Below are 20,846 nucleotides of genomic sequence, written 5' to 3'. Positions count from 1 at the left end.
TGCAGCATATAGAGTTAATCTGACATGCATCATTCTCTCTGTAGTCAAATAGCTGCACTTCATGTGCAGAGACTTGTAATCTCGCTGGACTTCTTATGAAATGAAGTACATAACTATATTCAGCCAGCGACACTTCACAGAAATTATATGTCATCCTCAGACATTCTGAATGTGTCACTCAACCAGCAAAGTTTGCAGATGCTACCCTTTTGAGAGGTTGCTGAACAACACTTCATTCATTTTCAGTTAATTCATCTTTTTTTGTGAAGTTAGACTTTGGGGGAAAGTGGAGAACATCTCGATAGACAGCAACTTTGATGCTACCTTTCAGCACCTGAAGGCCCTTGCTCTGCCTTTTAATCTGTGATTTATTTTTTTTCTTTCCTTCTTTTGCCAACAGGGGAATCTGTGCCAGAGTACCAGATGGCTTTCCAGACAGAAGTCGGAAACCATCCCACTTTTGAAGATATGCAAGTCTTGGTGTCTAGAGAGAAGCAAAGACCAAAATTCCCAGAAGCGTGGAAGGAGAACAGCCTGGTGAGATAGAATAGTTTCAAAGAAACAATCATTTAACCAGCTATAGGGTGTACTCACTTCTTAATGCAATTTTTGAATATATTCTTTTTAATTTTTGTTAGTATTTAAGGACTGGGAGCTGCTTCTGTCTGGACTTCTTAAAAATTGCATTCAGTTTTCAAAAAGACATTGAAATGAGAGCTAGATTTCTTTTAAGGGAAAATACTATTATTATGATCGGATGCTGAAGTGTGATACACAGAACATAACTTGTTATATTAATTGTTAGACAGCATCTGTAGTATTATATGAGAAGTGCCCATATGTTCTCTGTATGCTGGATGAGAAATACAAAGGCATTTTCTGCCTTTTAACATCTGATAAACTAATAACACCCTAAAATAAAAGACTTGGCAAAAATTTAAATATACTCTTCCAAACCTAAAATCTATAAACATTGTTATAAACTTTTTCTGAAGTTGTATAGTCCTCAAAATTTGCAGAGGCTACAGCTTCTAGCAATCATTTCATTATAACTACATTAGAAATTTTATATGGCTTCATTTGATCTGCAATTTCTATTTTCAAGACTATAAACATAGTAATGTTGTTTGTTGTTTTGAATTACTATAGCTTAGAGTTTTCCTTGCTGCTGCAGGCCAACAAGTTATGGCAAGTGAGCTGAACTCTGGTAAGAGTCTGTGTGCTTGCTTTCATCTGCAGCAAAGGGGTGAGGTAATGCGAATCCCCTTAGCTTAGCTGGGGTTGTTTGTCTTCTATTACAAAGTGAAATGCAAACAGTTACTGGGTTCCACCTGATACGTGGTAACTTGTTTAAGCTAAAGTACCTTGATTGTGGGTATGAAAATGACATTTGACTCTTACTTTAAAAGATACTTCTCCTTATTCCCTTATTGAAATTATGCTCTTCAATCTTCAGAGACTTTGCTAGCTGATAAGTCTGTAGCTACTGTGCAGATAATGGGGAGCCCAAGGCCTCATCTGTGCTGGTACTTGTAAATATGTATGAAACCATTTTCAGAGGAACATAGCCTCCAGTATTAACACTGTTGTAAAACATGTTGTAACTGAGTTGAGAGCTTCACAGAGAGGTTCTTTTATTACACAGTTTTGGCCAGCCATTCTTTGGGGGTGGGAAGTGAAAAAAAAATCCACGCCCAAACTATACAGGAAATCAAGCAGCAACTGTTTTAACTATAACCATATTGACAAATACACTGTTGGAAGAATCAAGCTTGGCAGTTGTTTTTGAAGACGGTTGTAACTGAGTTCAAGAAGGTTTGGTTTGTTTTGCAGAGTACCATTTTAAATGTTAATTGCTTGCTAACAAGCTGATAGACATCAGCCTTATTAGATGCTGAGATAGTAATGATCCCTATATTTAAACTGCCTAACACATTCTTTGTGTTGTCACTACTTTTTTTTTTTTTTTTTTTTTTTTTTTTTTTTTTTTTTTTTACAAAAATTCAAACTAATAATAATGGTGATGATAAGTCCAACTTTAAGAATGGAGCTACACCATTTCTTTAAGAGAAAATAAGAATAAATAAACAATCTGTAGTTCTCTCATGGGTACCCTATGCCAGTCCAGGATAACATCTGACTGAGCACTCTAGGGGAGATACTGTAGAAAACTAAGCTCCAGATAACCTCACCCTGGACCCAGATCCTAACCTTCTGTATCTAATGCATGGGATAAAAGACTTTTGTCCATTATTTAAAGCTATGCTGACATGTTAGGTTATAACACTTTCATGCAAATTCATCTATCAGAGAAATGTATTTGCCCATTTCATTTGATAAATACAAATAAAAAGCAATGTCATATTTTTTAGGTCACGTAATTAAGGCATTCAGAAGATGTGAAAACCTAAATTTTTGATTACCTGTGCAGTCTGAGTCTGCTTCTTGAACATACATGTTGTGATACAGACCTTGATTAGCAGTATAGTTTTTCATGGTATAAATCAACAATCTGAGCAGATGATGTGCATAAAGTAATTCAAGGCCTATAAATGGTGTTGAGATGATAGCAGCATTCTTGTCTCATTTGCCAAGGCAGGGCCCAAGCTTGACTTCAAAGGTCAGGACTGAAGGATATTAAGAGAATAACAGAATAATGCAGATGTTCTGTTTCTTCTATTTTTTTAATGAGTGCTAGAACTTCTAAATAGTGCATTTTAGTATAGATTTCTTTGAAATTAATAGAAAACATGTTACAGTGGTAAATGTGAAGCCCTAGAAATTCAGTTTTGTTAATGCTCTATACAGTCTCTGCTGTGCTGCTTTCATGATCCTTAAAACATCAGAAGGAAAGGATCTACTGGAAGAGAGACAATATTAAGCACTAGTTAAATTTACTGCTGATGAAACCTGTAGGAGAGTCTTACAAAGGGGTAAGACAAGATTAGGATGTCCACTGACTTAGATATATCCCAACTGTGACTAAATCAAGTCCTAAAAGTTGAATGAAGGCTTTTTATTCTGGGAGAAAAAAACGAGTCCAGTATATTATCATGTCATTTTTCCTAAGGGTGTTTCAGACTTACGTTCCTCAGCTTAACAGGGGTGTAGTTGCTTAGCCCCTCTTTGATCTACTGTGGGAAGGGAGATAAAGCTTTGCTTGTGTGGGAGCTCATCCCCACCTGTGCAGCCATAGCTGCATCACTAAGCAGCAGTGACTTGCCAGATGCAAGCGATGCCAGGAGCCCGCTCTGTGGGTGAGGAGCTCTTGGCCAGCATGCAGAGCTAGTCCTGGCTTTCACTGCCAGAAGTGAACGAGGCAGTTCTGGCACAGGCAGTCAGCAGGACCCACTGAATGCCTCAGTGCCCAGCTGGGACTGTGCACAGTCATTGATGCTGGAGAGGTTAAAGCTGGGCTGTAGATGTGAGATGTTCTGGCAAACCACATCCTATCCATGGGCCATGGATTGGCAGCACAGGCTAGTAAATGTCTGCCTGTTTTTTGTACTTTGGACGCAGTGGAAGCAGAAGTGTTCAGTGCTCATCATTTCAGTTGTCTTCTCTCCGGGTCTCTGACCATATGGCAGCACATTTTGGAGGTCTTGAGCTCTAATCCTGGCTGCACCATTCACCCCACAGTGTGATCCCAGGAAAGTGTGTCTGTTTCTGTTTCTCCATCTGTAAAACAAGGGCAGCAATAATCTCCTCCTATAGTGCAGACAAATTCACTGATATCTAAGAGGCATTTGGGTGTTACAGTAGTGAACAGAAGAAGAAAAGCATGATGAAATGAGCAAGGCTGTGTTATTTGCATACAGTGCAGGAAAGCAAGGCAGGGACCTCTAGCTGAATTGTGAGGATAACGATGACGGCATTTCCAGAATATCATTAATCCTTAGTATGCAGCTTTCATAAGGCAGGGAGAGTGAGCTGACCGTGTGCATGTCAGAGAGGGCTGGCTGAAGGTTCTGTGGACATTGGCGAAAGTAGCTTGACCTAAGTAATTGTCTTCCCAGTGGGGGTGTGCCTGAGGTATAACATTAGTCCTGCATATTGCTTTATTAGGGTAAAGTAGCTTTGAATTAAATTGTGTATCTTCTGTTTCTCTTCCTCACTAGCTTGTGCCTATTTTCATGCATACAGAATGCTGTCACAAAACAGTAAATTAGAAGCACGACATGAAGGGGAAAATAATTTAAGATAAAGGGGTTTTGTTTATCTTCTGGCAGGCTGTGAGGTCACTTAAAGAAACAATTGAAGACTGTTGGGATCAAGATGCTGAAGCTCGACTGACAGCGCAGTGTGCTGAAGAGAGGATGGCAGAACTCATGATGATTTGGGAGAGAAACAAATCAGTCAGTCCAACAGTCAACCCTATGTCAACTGCCATGCAAAATGAGCGGTAAGAAGAGAAAACATTTGGTTTCAGTCAGCAGCAAATGCCCAGTGCAATGCTCAGCTCACTCCAGGAAGGAAGCTAGAGCACTCTGCTAGTTTAACGTTTATGCACCTGTGAAGTGGGTGTGTGTTACATGAGCTAGTCTGCATATGGGTATTGTGTGACATGATCCTGATTGCTTGTGTTCTGGAGACCTCCTATGTGTCCCCAGAACTGAGGCACCTTTTATGTAAACAACTGTACTTCTCACAGAGGGGCATTTTAAACTGAACTTAGGCAAACTGTCTAAATAGGCTTGCAAAGGTAGTAAGTGACTATGAATTGTCTTTAAGGACTCTTACTAAATGATTCATAAACCTTCTATTTAAAATATTCTGCTAGAAACTGAATTTGCAGGCAATATGAGTCCAGGAAATCACTGAGTCTCAAACCTGTAGCTTTTCAGTTACAGAACTGCAGGGCCATAGTTTAAGTCATCATTATTCTGGCCCCAAGGAGAGAAGTTCTGCACATTCTCGCTTATATATGATCCAGAAGGAGAGAGAATATGCAGAACAGATATTAGTGCTTAATAGTATACACTAGAGATCTGGATTTGAGAGAAGAATAATGTTGCTCTATATGTCAGTGTTTATTGTAATGAAAAAATCTATGTTCAAATTGTAAAATATCTAAATTGTTAAAATAATAGATTTTTCATTGTCTGGGGCCTTGTGACTTTTCCCCAGCATTACTTTCTTCATCTTGTGTGTTGAGTTCTTGTTGCACTCCTTCATCATCACTTCTCTGAAACGAGACCAGTACCTTAGCAGTGAACTTGACAAACAGCGTATTGGACAAATAGAAGAAAATTACTGTTATCCGACTTAGTTGTATAAAATTGCTGTCCTAGCAAAACCGATTTTCTGCTACCCAGGATTTTTCAAGGAACTTACTGAAAGATCTCAGTTTGTACTGTATCTGTCCTTAGTTTATGCATGAAAAGAAGCAGAAAGATATTCATCTCTCTTAAATGAGAGGCTTTATAATATGAGGTGATTTTTACATATATGATCTTAATATCCCTTATTTTTTCTTAAAGGAATCTGTCACATCATAGGCGTGTATCAAAGATAAGGCCATATCCAGATTACTCTTCCTCTTCCTACATTGAAGATTCAATCCACCACACTGACAGCATAGTGAAGAACATTTCTTCTGAACATTCAATGTCCACTACACCACTGACTTCTGGGGAGAAGAATAGAAACTCCATTAACTATGAGCGACAGCAAGCGCAAGCTCGCATCCCTAGTCCTGAGACAAGTGTCACCAGTTTGTCCACCAATACTACCACCACCAATACAACTGGTCTCACTCCTAGCACTGGCATGACCACCATATCCGAAATGCCTTATTCGGATGAAACAAACTTACATACTACAAACGTCATGCAGCCAGGTGGGCCCACCCCTGTTTGTCTGCAGCTGACAGAGGAGGATTTAGAGACAAATAAATTGGATCCAAAAGAAGTGGATAAGAACCTGAAAGAAAGCTCTGACGAGAATCTGATGGAACATTCACTGAAGCAGTTTAGCGGGCCAGATCCACTCAGCAGCACTAGTTCCAGCTTGCTTTATCCACTGATAAAACTTGCAGTAGAGGTGACAGGACAACAGGACTTCACGCAAGCTGGCAATGGTCAAGCGTGTTTGATTCCAGATGTCCCATCTGCTCAGGTCTATCCTCTACCCAAGCAACAGAACCTTCCAAAGAGGCCTACTAGCCTCCCCCTAAACACCAAAAATTCAACGAAGGAGCCACGGTTAAAATTTGGTGGCAAGCACAAATCAAACTTGAAGCAAGTGGAAACAGGTGTTGCCAAGATGAACACTATCAATGCTGCAGAACCTCATGTCGTGACGGTTACCATGAATGGAGTGGCTGGGAGAAGCCATAGCATAAACTCTCACGCTGGCACAACCCAATATCCCAATGGCACGGTGCCGTCTGGCCAGACAACCAGTTCAGTAGCACAGAGGGCCCAGGAAATGCTCCAGAACCAGTTCAGTGGAGAGGATAGTCGGCTGAATATTAATTCAAGCCCTGATGAGCATGAACCGTTGTTGAGGCGGGAGCAGCAAGTTGGCCATGATGAAGGTGTTCTGGACCGCCTAGTAGACAGGAGAGAGCGACCACTGGATAACAGCCGAACAAATGCCAATAACAACAACAGTAATCCGTGTCCAGTGCAAGACACAGCTACAGTCAGTATCCAGAATGTAGTGAGAAATCCTGGGCAGACCCAGACTAGAAGAGCACAGAGGCCTAATTCGCTGGATCTATCAGCCACAAATAGTTTGGATAGCAGTAGTATGCAGTGTAAGTGCCTGCAAGACTTGAACAGTTTCCCTGACACTTTTTTACTAAATAACTACATATATCTGCTTGAATAGAAAATAATTCTGTCTCTTCTGTCCTTCCTCAAAGCATACTTACTAAATCCCATTTAAATTGAATTTCTAGCAGCTCAGTTTCAGTCTTAGTAAAGTGCTGTCTCCATCAACTCCACACATGTTAGGTCTTCCTTCCACATACATGGAATAAATCTGTCTCTTTATAACCTGCCTACTTTGTCTCAAGGAAAGGAGTAATTTCTAACTTTCATTATTCCATGCAAGGCACCTACTTTGACAGCTGCAAAGCATATTGAAAAAGCTTCCTATTTCTTCCTTCAGGGGCATATTATACCTTCTTTTCCTTACTTTTCCTCATTCTAACAGTAGCTGGCTCTATGATGAATTGTTTAAAATAATTTATTATAACTACTACTTACAGGCTTCATTACTTTTAAAGTGACTGTTTTTACTGTATTAGCTCAGCCTAGATGGGGGGTCAAGCAGTCTCTACTTTGCTGATCTCTAACAGTTATAGCAATCCTTCAGCAGTTTACCATGTACATACTAAAAATTAACCAAAGTAGTTAGAAAAGGAATAATTTTTAATACACTTCTTCAGAATAACTGCCTTAAGAGTTTTATGGCCAAAGATAGAAGAGGTTAAAATGGAGCTCTCCTTTTTACAGTAAGAATGTAATAATGTAGTTATAGTTAAATTAGGTACATCCTTGGAGTTTGACTTTGAGCCTGTTGGAAAGGCCCTCCTAGTGTGCATTTTTAAGAGAATATAATTCCAGAGTTCACTGTATTTTGAAAGGTGCTTGCAAACCTCTGACTATGTTTAGACAGACACTGACACTAGTGAAAAAATCTAGGGTGCCAGGCATGTTTGGAAAGAAAAGGTTTAGAAACAAACCAGAACAGATCAAGAAATGTAGTTGAATATACAGCAGTGGAATTTTTAAGCCTTCCTTTTAAGTAGGAAACCTTAATTTTTGTCTTAACATGTTGACTTGAGTTGAAATCTTACTGAGGTAAAGAAAAAAGATTATTGCGTTAACTTTCTTTAATTGAAGGTTAAGTTCAAAGAAAGGGTTTGAAGGTTATATAAAGTGACAGGTTTTTTACAATCAGATTTCTACTGCTGAAATTTTATCATGATTAAAGTTTGTTTTTCGTTTTTCAACCCAACATCCCAAATCTTGACTCGTGATCTTAACAGAGAATGGACCATTTTGTCTTCAAGTGAAATGCTTTGCTAGGTGAAGTAGGATTAGAGGACCTATGATTTAATTATGCTATTAAAAGTTTAGCCTTTGCTGTCCTGTAGTAGCGACATTTTTTTGTACCTCCCATTACAGGTAATATAAGATACTATGATTGCAAAAGCCCCTCAAATGTCAAATGCTGATTCTGCTGTTTGATGCCAATGTGCATTCAAGGTAACACAAATTACTTCACTGAAGTAATTTCTGACAGAGAACACAATCTGATCCCTTGTTTTAGTGGCAGTTACTGTAGTTCACATACCTGTCATTCCTCTGCCATGCAGTTGCTTTTGTGTGATAAGATTTTTGTGCTTTTGCATGAGTAACAACCCTAGACTCTCCAGACTAATCTTACGCTCCTCATAATGCTATTTTCTACTCTGTTTTTGTTTTTTGTTTGGGTTTTTTGTTTTGTTTTTTTTTCAGTAGGTGAATCCTCACAGGATGGCAAATCGGGCTCAGGAGAAAAGATCAAGAAACGTGTGAAAACTCCGTACTCACTTAAGCGATGGCGTCCTTCAACGTGGGTCATTTCCACTGAGCCGCTGCACTGCGAGGTCAACAATAATGGCAGTGACCGGGCAGTCCACTCCAAATCCAGCACTGCTGTTTACCTTGCGGAAGGAGGCACTGCCACCACAATGGTATCTAAGGACGCAGGAGTGAACTGCCTGTGAAATATTTTAAAAGCCGACAAATGACCTTTTTTGCATTATTTGAAACAAACATGCAGAAGACATTTTAAAAAACTGCTTTCTCCTCCTGTCAGCAACCCCTACCAAGGACTCGCTTTAAATAGATTTCAGCTATGCAGAAAATTTTTAGCTTATGCTTCCATATTTTTTTATTTTGTTTTATTTTTTGAACGTTTTTGCACTTTTATTTAGTATCGCTAAAGTTAAGTCTGTCTGTTTTGACCACGGAATATATATATGTGTATCAAAAATGTGGTCTCAAAATATTTTTTTAAAAAAAGTAACAAAAAAAAGTATTGCTGATAATCAGTTTGGACCAGTTTCTTAAGGTCACTAAGATCATAAGCAGACTATAAGACAGGTTTGACTGCAGTGGTGTCTTGTAAACATGTTTTGATTTCTGTGCACAAGCTAGTCTATATATTTCTATGTTACAACGTGTATTCTCTTTTGAACCCCCTATTTTTCTTGTGTCATGTTGAAATGTGCAATAGTCTATAGTTCACAGTATGCTTTACTGAAAAGTATGTTTCTAAAACTGCCACACATTTCCCTTTTTCTATTTGCTAGTTTTTCCCTGACAGTTGAGCAGTCAGCCGGTCATGACAGTGAACTTTGCACACCATAGCCAGCTTGAAGCAGCTGCCTATATCACATTGTGCTCTGAGGTGACAATGCATGAATTTTCCCCAGCTTGAAAGGGCTTTTAAAAAGGAACAACAAAAAAAAAAATCAGAGCTTGGTACCTTTCCTTTGATCCTTCCAAATCAAAACATGTTTCCTTTGTAGTAGTAGATGCCAGCCTGTGAAGTTCTGAATAGAAAACATTGAACAAATGTGAGGAAACAATGTCAGCCATTTTTTCCATTTTATTTGGTGTGCAGTTTCACCCCCTGTATTTATGTAAAACCTTATTTAGATCACTAATGGTGTACATTGAAAAATACATTTTATTGAGAAATCTTCATAACTGTCATACTTAAAAGCTCTAATGATGATAGGTTGCAAATGTATTTTGTTTACACAGAGGAAGAATCATTATTCTTATTTGGCACAAAACAGTTTTGTGATTTTTACCTTCTTACAGACAGTCTTGGGTAAAATCAGCCTGATTTCTTATGCAGGTAGGTGCGTCCTAATTGACTGTTGTTGCTGAATTGTGTTGACACTCATCCTTCCTTCAGAGTTTTTAGAGCCCCTCATTCATCTTCTTAAAATTTATTGAATGCTTTTATAATTCATGGTGATGAGTGTTTGCAGGGGAGGGTTGGGGGTTTTTTCCCCCTCTGCTTGACCCTTCTTTCAGTTTGTATGCACATTGATTTTAGGTGTCAGTGAACATGAATGTAATATCTATCGAGATAAATGTTTTTTTTCACCATCTCAAGTAAACCTTACCTTTTTTTTAGAATGGTTGATTTTACCGAGACTGAAAGAAAATTAATATCCTTATTGATCAGGACCTTCTTCCGCCTAAGAAATATCCCTGCACCTGAGAAATATTCTGTTTGAAAACATTTCAGTAAAATCTATTTAGATAAAAAAGATAGAACGTGTGTCAGTCTTTGGTACTGAGCGAAGTTTTATCACTGTATCTGAAAACTGGTGATGTTCAAAGAAAGAAAATCTATTCAGTCAGCCTGCCAAACTCCTGTGGCAGGATACTGGCAGCAAACAATTGCTTCCCCCAGCCTGTCTCCTTTCAGCTGACTGAAACAGATGCTCTGTGCTTTCAAGCTCATTTGTTGCCTTGCTGTTACATTATTTTTTCCCCCTGAGGTAAACTTTGTGTCAACCCTGTTCTTCTATATCTGATGATACAACTAGCATAATATATGCCTTGCTACATCTGATTCTTGCTGTTTCCCAAACGCCCTTGTTTTTGCTGGATTGCTATGATTTTCTCTTGTAATGCTTCTTAATGTTTCTTAGATTCTCCCAGATATCTCTAAGAGATAACTCTGGACATCTAGACTTTGATTAAGTGTAGTTGTAGAAATACAAGCCATGAGACACATTTTGTTCTCCCTGTGTTCTTTGAGCACCGGTTCAAGTAGTACCTTTTGTCTCTGAGGCATAATTCTGTTATCCACCTGTATAAATACACTGTTATATGTCCCCGCTTCAAAAATACAGCCTTTCTCTGTTTTTTTTCACTTCTAATTCACTCTCCAGCTTCCCATCTGCTGCAATCTCACATCCCAGATGTTGAAAACCTGCCAGTTGCTCAGCTGGGTTTCAAGACCTGAATCAGAATTTTTGGCATTTGTTCATAATGCTGGCTGTGGTTTTCTTCTCTTTTGGCCTTCTTTGAGTCTCTATTTGAAGTATGGTATGTTGTTTTGTGATGATTGCTGTATCATGCATATTGAAGATTCTTCACTCCTCTCCCATTGACTTTGCTTTGCCTTGTATGTACCATCCATCAGCATTTCAGAATGTGGGCTGAAAAGCATATTTAGGACACTCTTATCTAACTTGAAACTATTTTTTTTTTATGCTCAGTGCAATCAAAATCATTCTAGTACCAGATGAAAATGTTCTTCAGTTTTCCTTAAACACTCCTAAAGCAAACATAATAGTTTCTTTTCCTTTATCTATTTCTACCACTTGATGGAAAGCCTTTGGGATGAACTATAATTAACAGAAGTTATTGACTTTGTCATCTGCCATAGATAAATGTAATTTGTAACATGATAGAAATATACAAAATACCCTATAGATTAAGCAGAGAAAAATATTTATTTTTAAAGGTCAGTCAAAACAAACTCATAAGTAGGTACCAAAATATTGTAATTCTGCACAGCTAGATGAGATCAAATTAGCAGTTTGGTTTTAATGCTTGATTGAGTAATGCCCTTTTTTTGCTCACAGCACATAATCCAGTCTCCACAGAATACTTTGTAAATTAAATGATACTGAATTGTATCTCATACTATGAGGATCATCTTTAACCAAACGAAACACATGTAAGAAAGAGAATTCTACAGATCAGACACATCGTTAGTTGATAAATGTACCATAATCAGGGGAGACAAATGTGTTTGTGTTTTGTTTGGGGGGGTTTTAAGAAAAAGGGATAATGGTGAAAGTTGATAATTTACTATCAGCTTCTCATGTATATTGCAGACAAGATAAATATAGCAAAATAAAAATGGAATGATAGTGTAAATACCTATGAATTGTGCCACTGTCAAATAGGCAACAGTAGAATATTTGCTATGGTAATTTATAATGTATAATTCAAGTAAAATGTTAGAGCAAACATTTGTGATGTTTGTATATATAAGCCAAAATCCAAAATCTTACTGGTTTTAGAAAATTATGTGCTAGTAGAAGCCAGAATAGTTGCTTAGGTTAATGCATTGTCTCTTTTTCTGTTTCCTATAATAGTGATACTCACCAACATAATATGGGTTTTAGAATGTGAATTCTAGCCATTAGAACAGACATGCCTTATGGTCAGATTTATTTTCTTCTAAAATTGATATTTACAACTCAGATTACCTGCAACACTTCCCCTAATTTTGCTTATAATGCTGTATAGCTTCATGTGCTAAACAAGTAGTATTAAAAATGCCTTTCCTGAAATTCTAAGATGCACTGAAGTTGCACAGCTAAAGGTAAAGGAATTCCAGTTAATATTGTCATCATTAGAATATTCTCAGAAACAAAAAACATTTATGCTTGTGTTTTGCTTCCTTATTGCAGTTCGTTTGTGTCTTGTTTCCATATAGAAAATTACCTAATTTTCGAAGGCAACACTGTTTCATTTTTTTTCAGTGCACTGGGGACAAAAAAAAAAGCAAAATGGATGCTGGCAGGTTTCAGGAAACAAGCAAACAGAAAAACCCCACCTTATAAATATGTTTATAAAGTACATATCTTGCCCCCTGACAACTTTCTCTAAAAGAAATCTCTAATCCTGCCTGCCTCAGAAAGGACAGTGAGGAAGTTCTGTCTTTGTATGGAATAGGTTATTGGGTCAAATTTCATAATAACGAATCGTTACTTAAAAGTATATATTTATACATTGTATATGCCATAGTTTCACTGATCAGTGCATTTTGCTCTAATGATATTCCTTTTCTAAATGTTAAAAAAAAATAGTCCACTAATATAATGTTACTATGTTCCGATTATAATTTTCTTTTGTGAAAAGATCATAGCCATTCTACTGCTGAAACTTTGTTATGGAAAATTCCAGCCTAATTAGAGAGAATTAAAAATTCACATATTTATCAATACAGGAGAAATTAATTATGCTGTAATTTTTACTTGTACAGAAATGGTGGCAGTTCCCGTTGCCGAAACAGGATAGTTTTTTTAAGTCATAATAGTTGCCAAGCACAGTAGCACCTGATGTCTAATTAGAAAATATGGAGCAGCTTATCAAAGAAAATTGAAATAGGATTGATTAGTCTATGTAAGTTGGATTATAGACTGGACAACTTAGTATTTTGCATAAATTTGGATTTAATTTTTTCTATCTAGTCTCCCACTATCCATTTTAACAGGTAAATATATTAAACTTCTTTTTTAATGCCTATTTTTTGTTCAACTTTATGCCTTTCTTCAGTCAAAAAGCTATACATACTGCAGTGAAGCCAAATATATATATTTTTATGTAAACTCTGTATGTATTTAGATGCATATGTATGTTGTGCATAAATGGCAGGATTAGATTCTGTGAGTTACAGCATCAGATGGTAGCACTGGTAGCAAGTACAATGTTCTTTTTCATGTGCCATTTTTAAGTTGTATTTAGTGCATCACAGTAAAATCAGGATCAGACTGTGACGTACAGTCCAGCAGTCAAGATCTCCCATGACAGACTTGTCACTGATTATTTAGGTGAAACAGATTTATGAGACAGAGGCAGAGAGAGAGAAGGCTGGGAATGCACATGACAAACATTATCTGAAGCCGAGTAATTTAAGGTACCTTGCTTAAAGATCAAAAAGTAACTCAACGTACATGATAATTTTTGCAAGGCTTTTTTATGTAGTAGCTATAGTTATGTGTGTGGTTGCCATTTAAATGTAGTATTTTAGTCCATTAAATCCAATTACATTTAGACTTCTGTACTGTCGTATAAAACACTAGCTGTAGAAATACATCCCTTTTTTGATTCCACCCACCTCCAAGTAGGTTCACTTTTGATGTGAAATAGTAACAAATCAGATTTCTCATTTTGAGGTTTCTTCTGTACTGGCTAAAATTGGTAGCAGAACCAGTTATGAAGCAGAACTTCTGCAGAGAACAGTTTCAGGCACTCCTGCAAATCATAATGAGAGTTACGTTTGGCACAAGTATATCTGAGGAAATCAACATCTAATCTGCTAGTGCTTGAGCCGAATGCTCTTGAAATCAAAGAGGAGTATGCCATTGATTATGAGCAAAGGAGGGTTGGGTTCTGCTGGCACTGGTTTTAAAAATTTCTTGGGAGGATTAGCCCTGGGAAGACTCAGGTGGAATGTGGGACCACATGGGCAAACCCTGGCTACTGCCCTTTCAGGGGTGTTAACTGCTGCCTGGGTTCAGGCTGCCAGGCTAGGTCAGCACCTCTGCAGCTGTGCTTATTGCCAAGGAGTGGAACTGCTCCACTGGGTGTGGGAGTGGAAGGTTTCAAGATAAATCCTCATTTACAACAGTTAATGCCCTTTAATGTTGATCTGGGCTTCATGCAGGTCTGATTTAGTGGCTGCTGTGGTGCGTTACTAATATGAATTACTTTACGGCCATTTCTATTTATTTCACTGTGGTGTAATATACATATGTGCATAATAAGCAGGAACTAGTCAGAGTCACATTAATTTATAATGTAATTGTCAGATATTTTTGAAAGCCTATTGATCAGCAGTTGTGTAAATTTGCAAGTCATTCAGTTGGTTAACTTCAGTGCATTTGTCATGCTTCAACAGACGCAGTAACTGTCACGGTAAGGAAGGATTTCTTCAAAGTTCTTGCAGGCTTCTGCAGATATATTAGAGGAGCATACATTCATCAGGGACATAGCATCTTGCCTGGTAACTATTTTAAAGCAGAAGTAATTACCTTTTATAACTTCCTAGTTTCAAGATCTCCCCAAAGTCCATTTTTGTAGCCTATTCACTTGTTTTTAAAACAGCAAAAAGACATGAGGACTATTTCTAGAGCACTTGATTCACTTTTTTGGTGCTTCAGAACTGTATCATGAAGTATCACACTTCAATCTTGTGTATTCAGAAGGAAAGAAAATAGTTAATGTTTCTGTAGTTTGTAAGAAGTCACAAGAACAAAGAGGCAAGTCCCAAGTTATAGCTGACTTTTATTTGTCACTTTTGAATTTCCTGATTTGTGACTATTCTCTCTCTTTCACACTGTTGAAATGTATTTAAAAAGATTTGTATGTAATGTTTCTTGTCTGCTTTTTGTCTCTAGAGGAAAGTGTGCTCTGTTCACATTTATATAAGCTGGAATCATATTTTACAATCGCTGTTGATTATTTTCCCCCCAAACACAGTATAAGAGGAACATGGCAAAGACTGATTTCTAGGGTTTGGTCTTCTGTAGAAGATGAAATAAGGAGATGTGAAACTGCCATTTTCCTTATGAAAGACTGTAAAGAGAGCATTACTTTCTGAGCGAGCTTTTCTGGGGACAAGGGGGAGAAACCCTGGAATATGGAGTCTCATCAGAACCCTTTCGTTAACGGGTATTTTTGGTTTTTCTCTCAAATGACTGAGGAAATATCATGTATGAATTTATAAATAATTGCTTTCAGTTACTTCTTTTGTATAAGCTGCCCAATACCCTTGCTATGCTGTATAAGTTGTGTTTCATGGAACAGTGTGAGTATGAAATAAAAAGCTAATTTTTGTTTTTTAATCATCTGTGGATGCCACTATGAAAGCTGACATTGTTAAAGCCACTACAGAGTTTTCTATGAATACTTGTAAGAATTGCTTTGTTTATATATAAACCTAAATAAAGAGATTGTATTGATACAGAGACATTGGATAAGAACATTTAAAAGGCTATTCTTTAGGTCTAAAAGAAAAGGCTTGCTGTAAAATGGTGCATTATTCCATTTATTAAAGATCATATTAATGACAACAAGTATGGTCTTTTGTGGGTTTTTCATGGTATTACTGGCCATGAGTACTAAGACATGCTCCCCCTTGTTGCAGCTGTGTTTGGTTAGTTGAAGGATAAGGAAATACTTCATTACTGAGGACTGAATAGGATTTTTGGACACTTTAAGCATGTGTCAGATTGCACACTGCACTGTTATCAGATAACAGTGTGAAATATTTGGGGCTTGCCATTGCTACATTGATGAAGTGCCTCTGCTTGGGGTTTTTTTGCCCATTCTCACCAGTCAGCCAGTTAAGATGCTTGTACTGGCAACTAAATGCAGTTTTGTCAGCATTTCAGAGCAGTAGGCCTCTTGTCACACCTTGTCTGTCTGGTAAGTGTTTAAATGAAGAAAAACAAAAGAAAAAGTAACAGGAGAAAGACGTGTTAAACTAAATACTTTCTCCTTTACTTTTGGTTGGGCTGCAGATGGGTAGAGTGCAGGATTGATGGCAACCAGGCATGTGGGGGGAACGCAACAAGCAACAACACTTGCAGGTGGGACAAGAATTAAAATAGCAACCCCTTGTCCTTCCCACACAACTTACTGCACCGTGAGGAGACAATGTCATGGCTTTCTCACAAGCAGGAACTTTCCCAGCCCAGAGCTGCTGTCCTCTCCAACAGAACTAGAAGAGAAGGACCCTGCAGATTTCTCCCACTGACTGGTCTGACGCAGGAGTCTGCCTGCTATGCCTCCTGGAGGGAAGGTGCTGGCAAGAGTCGGATCTTTTCTCCATTGCAGTTTCTTTTGGTTTGCTTCCTGGTGTTTTCAACTCCTGATACAAAACCTTCACTTTGAATGAGTTGTCTGGGATTTTATAGTTTGCAATGAAGAGCTCTTCCTCTAGTTTCCCTTCTTTCGGTCATGCTTATGGGAAACTTCAAGCCGAGCCATTAACTGGAATCACCACCATACAAATGGTAGATAAACTGTACTTGTACACAGGTGACACACTTCATGTGCTCTCTTGTCATCTCCTATGTGACCGTTGGTAAGTGTGAGGGGGTTAGTGCCCCATGGCCCCACTGTTGTTGAGGCAGGCAGCAGGATGCTGAGGCTTTAGGACATGGATGCTTGTCCATGTGGAGAACAGAGGGAAATGCAAAATGGTCCTGAGAACTGAGTATCATCCCCACTAGTCACCTACCCTTCCTGACCTGATGGAAAATATTACATCTTCCCTTTAAACAAGAAACAAGCCCCATCTTTCTTTCCCTTTCTAGCTGTCCAAGACAGCCATTGTGCCTGTGCATGTGAGGGGAACTCCGTTCTCTCCTCAGGTTTTCTGGAGCATGGAGCTGTGCCAGCTGGGGGTCATGCTACCACCACACTGCAAGCTCACTTGGGCAATGGTTACCACAGCTTTGAGGCAAAGTCTTATACAAGGTGCATCTAAACTCAACCTAATGCTGTGTCACCAGAGTGGTGAACTCTTCTTTGGTTCCAGTCTCAGTGTTCCTGGGTTTGCCTTGGCCTTGGGAAGGGATCGGTCCATATTAGCACCAACTCCGTAGCATGAGCGTCCCAGACCCTGCAGTGCTGCAACACACATCTTGCACATTAAAGCACCAGGGTTGTTTTATGGTGGGACTTCACAGGCTCCAGCACTTTCCATTATACACAGAGTGGTGGGGCCCATCCTGTCAGTTGCTTCATTTTTCGTACCTTTCCTTAATTCTTGTTTTTCTCTATCCACAGATAGAGATAATTTTTTATCTCTATCTATCAGAGACAGTGATAATTTTGCAAGCAAGTAAGAAAACGGTGCAAGTCTCACACCTCTGCAGCCGAAGAACTAGATCCCAAATGCAAAGAAAAAAGGGAGACTGCGTAGCTTCTTTTTTTCTCTGTTATTTAATAAGGAGGAAGCAACAACAGAGAAAAGTCGTGTATGGCAGAGCACCTGCCTGTATGGCAAATCACCTCGGCCCCACAAATGAACCTAGAAACCCCGGCTACAGGGAGGGACTGGAGGGACCGTGAGGAGCCTCACTTCCCCTGCAAGCAGGAGGCAGACTCCATGTTCCAGGAGGGATCTGCAGCTACCGTGGGAGTTTCTGCCTCAGAAAAGGATTAGGAGATTAGGACAGTTATTGACAAGGAGAGAAGGTCCCTTCCTGAAGGAGAGCACTGTGCTTACATGCAGTGGCTTGCTGCCGGCTCAAGATGGCTGAGCAATGCCAGCTGGCAGGAAAGAGGCCGGCTGGCCAGGTCTTACTACCCACATGTGGGGCGTTAAGGACAGGCTTACAAAACTCTTTTTATCCAGGGATTTCAATGACGTTGTTGGGAGCCTGAGACCTCTGAAGTCTTCCCAGGAAAGTCAGATTTCCCAAAAGGTTGTAAGCCAGGGAGAGTCAGTGGGGGTCAGGGCCACCAGGAGTGCTGGGAACCACGCGAAGCTCTCACTGCCCTGAAGCACAACAGGCCTGTTCCGCGCCGCCCTGCCCTGTGTGGCAGCTCTGCCTCTGGAGTAGGGGAGAGCAGCAAGTCCGGGAGGGATTCTGACCTGATCAACACAGGAATAATAAAGAGTTCCTGCGTGCCTGTCCCACCTTCACTAGTGCCCTGGGCGGAGGGGCTGCTGCTACGAAGGAAGGCTGGGAGCAGGGGGGCAGCCGTGACAAAAGGAGGAGACGTGTACCCCCAGCCATTATCACTCCTCGCCGACAGCAAGAGCAGTCAAGTCCTGCCCTACCCTGGCAGGTGTGGCTGAGTCTTATCCTCAGGGCATCTGAGAAGCCTTGACTCGGTTCTGCAATAACAAAGTGTTACCAGTGAATTTTACTGATACATTTTTTACTGGGTGGATGAGCTGCTCAGGCTGAAGACATAGTCTCCTCATAGTTTTCCCTCTGTGACCTCATATACTCACCTCGGCCAGTTCTCTCCTGCAGAAATAACAACCACTTTTATTCGGCTTTTGCTTTGCTAATGGGAAATGAAAGTAAAACAACAATAATTATATTCCCCTTTGTTCCAGAGCAGTGATGCAGCTGCAGAACGTACTTTGTGGAACGCAGCCACGTCAGTCTTCCATTTGTTTCCATTCAGGGTTTTTTCCCCATTTACTTCTTGCTAATTCTGATGTTATGGAAATTCTCCACGTGCAGGAGATTATAGACATCTGCTCGCTGCCATGACCCAAAGCACGTTCTATTGGATAAGAAGGTTAATTTTCCACAGGCAGGAAAACTTGACTATACCAAAATGTTTGTATAAATTCAGCTTTTCATGTCAGCCTGAAAGGTTGTCATTCTCCATCTAAAGAGGAGTTGAAATATTTTGATTCCTAGAATTTAAACAGCACACTTGGGTCTTCTGCTTTTATGTCAGGGGATCTTCTTCTTTCAACTCTCAGTACCACAGGGAAAGTCTGTGAGAAATCCACAAATGGTGATCTGAGCTGAAGTCATGCTTTGGGGATCACTTATGCCTCTTTCACAAAGACAACAAATAACATTGCCTGAGGACAGCTGTTCTGTGGATGATGATTAAGGAAAGCAAGTCTGTATTTACTATGCAGCATCAGAGCAAATGGCATTTCTAGATGGGGCTCACATAGGCACTAGAAAAATGTTAAGGATGCAAATATTGAGAAAGGTTGGAAACACCTGATCCAGGTGCATTTCAATTTCTGATGAGAAGGACAGGAGCTTGCCAAGAGCCTCTATCACAGTCCAGGCAGCTTTGAGAATGAGGACATACACCCAGTGCAGAGCAGGCATGATTTGGGCAGATGATGGGCAAAAGCCAGTGCGCAGTGTCTCAAGTGCACGAGGTTAATTTAAGGAAGGGGAAAATGTGTGGAGGGAGGGTAGAGATATTTGTTTCAGACATCAGCAACACAGTAGAGTTCATCATTTGTCTTTGGCCCTATTTCTTTGTTGTTGCTGCCAGGTGCTAATAGGAAAGGATAGTGTAGGGCACTGTGATAGAGGCTACAGAGGTTGTACAGCTCATTTTACTAGTGCCACTGCTTGCAAGAGGCTACAAGCAGCTCCTAGAAATGGTACAGGCTTTTTTTGCTTTCCCCTATCACTTAGTGCAGCCTTTGTTGGCAAGAAGTTCATGCCACAGGCTATCAGACTTCCTAATCAGAATGACCAGAAATATGGTTTTCATAAGAGGCCTTTAAGTGCATGAAACTCTGTGAATAAGAAGTGAGGTCAGTTTGTGCTCTGTTCCTGGTTTTCTTACTAGCAGCCTGTATTTTTTGCTGTGACTGATATTTTACCAGTCTGCCATACTACTGAAATTATACCTGTGTCCTCAATCTCTTCTTCCCTTTCTCCCTCTTTCTTCCCCTCCCCTTTTCCTCTTATTGGAAAGGTAATAATTGAGCCCTGCAGATATGTTATAAAAAGTAACTTCTAGCACCTCCAGGTCTCTGGACTAGTTAAAAAAACAGATCTGATACAAATGATTGTAGCAAGCTGTAGGTCTGACTCTAGCCCGTGAGGTAGGTGTTGCTGCACACATCAGTTTTACTGGTGCAGCCAAGGCAAATATGGATGGCCAGAGAATCTCCTGCAGGAGGGAGGCCTTGATGAATCTCTGCTGAGGTGGAAAGTATTTATTTGGAACCTTCATTTCTGTTGCCATGCCAAAAACTTTCTTGCAGGACCATTAAAAATTCAGAATCAGGCATCAGAAACAGCTGGCTTAAAATCACTATTAAGCAGGCTAATTTTATTTATTGTTTGCTTCTGGAAAACCAGAATGCAAGTAAATCATGTGTTTGAGTTTTATCCTGTGATCATGAGGGATAGAAATGTGCTTTTAAGGCACAAGGAAGCAGAAGTTCCTATCTGCTTACATAAGCCATGAACTGAGACTGTAAGTGAAACATGAGGTATTTGCAGCCAACAGAAGCAAGCAGCAGTATCTAAAAGGCTTGATTCGGGCACTGACTTAACCCTAGCATAGCAGCCAGGCACAGGAGGTACTCACAGGTTCTCCTGTTGCAAACCAGCAGCAGCC

General features: G+C 39.6%; 1 protein-coding gene across 4 annotated transcripts in view; it reads left to right on the top strand.

Moving 5' to 3' along the window:
• BMPR2 (bone morphogenetic protein receptor type 2) overlaps positions 1-15,841 on the top strand; it is a 114,827-nt gene extending 98,986 nt beyond the window's left edge. The window contains exons 10-14 of one of the 4 annotated variants that reach the window (XM_026853311.1): positions 401-537; positions 4,230-4,402; positions 5,481-6,760; positions 8,139-8,219; positions 8,475-8,589. In XM_026853311.1, the coding sequence (XP_026709112.1) occupies positions 401-537; positions 4,230-4,402; positions 5,481-6,760; positions 8,139-8,188 (1,640 nt within the window). In that variant the 3' untranslated portion in view covers positions 8,189-8,219; positions 8,475-8,589. Of the gene's footprint in view, positions 1-400; positions 538-4,229; positions 4,403-5,480; positions 6,761-8,138; positions 8,220-8,471 lie in introns of all 4 variants that reach the window. The other 3 variants (XM_026853309.1, XM_026853307.1, XM_026853308.1) reach the window with 3 other exon arrangements.
• Positions 15,842-20,846: the final 5,005 nt, after the last annotated feature.

The sequence above is a fragment of the Athene cunicularia genome (assembly GCF_003259725.1).
Source record: "Athene cunicularia isolate RWA chromosome 7 unlocalized genomic scaffold, athCun1 chr7_part2, whole genome shotgun sequence".
Taxonomy (NCBI): Eukaryota; Metazoa; Chordata; class Aves; order Strigiformes; family Strigidae; genus Athene; species Athene cunicularia.
This window is presented reverse-complemented; position numbering and strand designations above follow the sequence as displayed.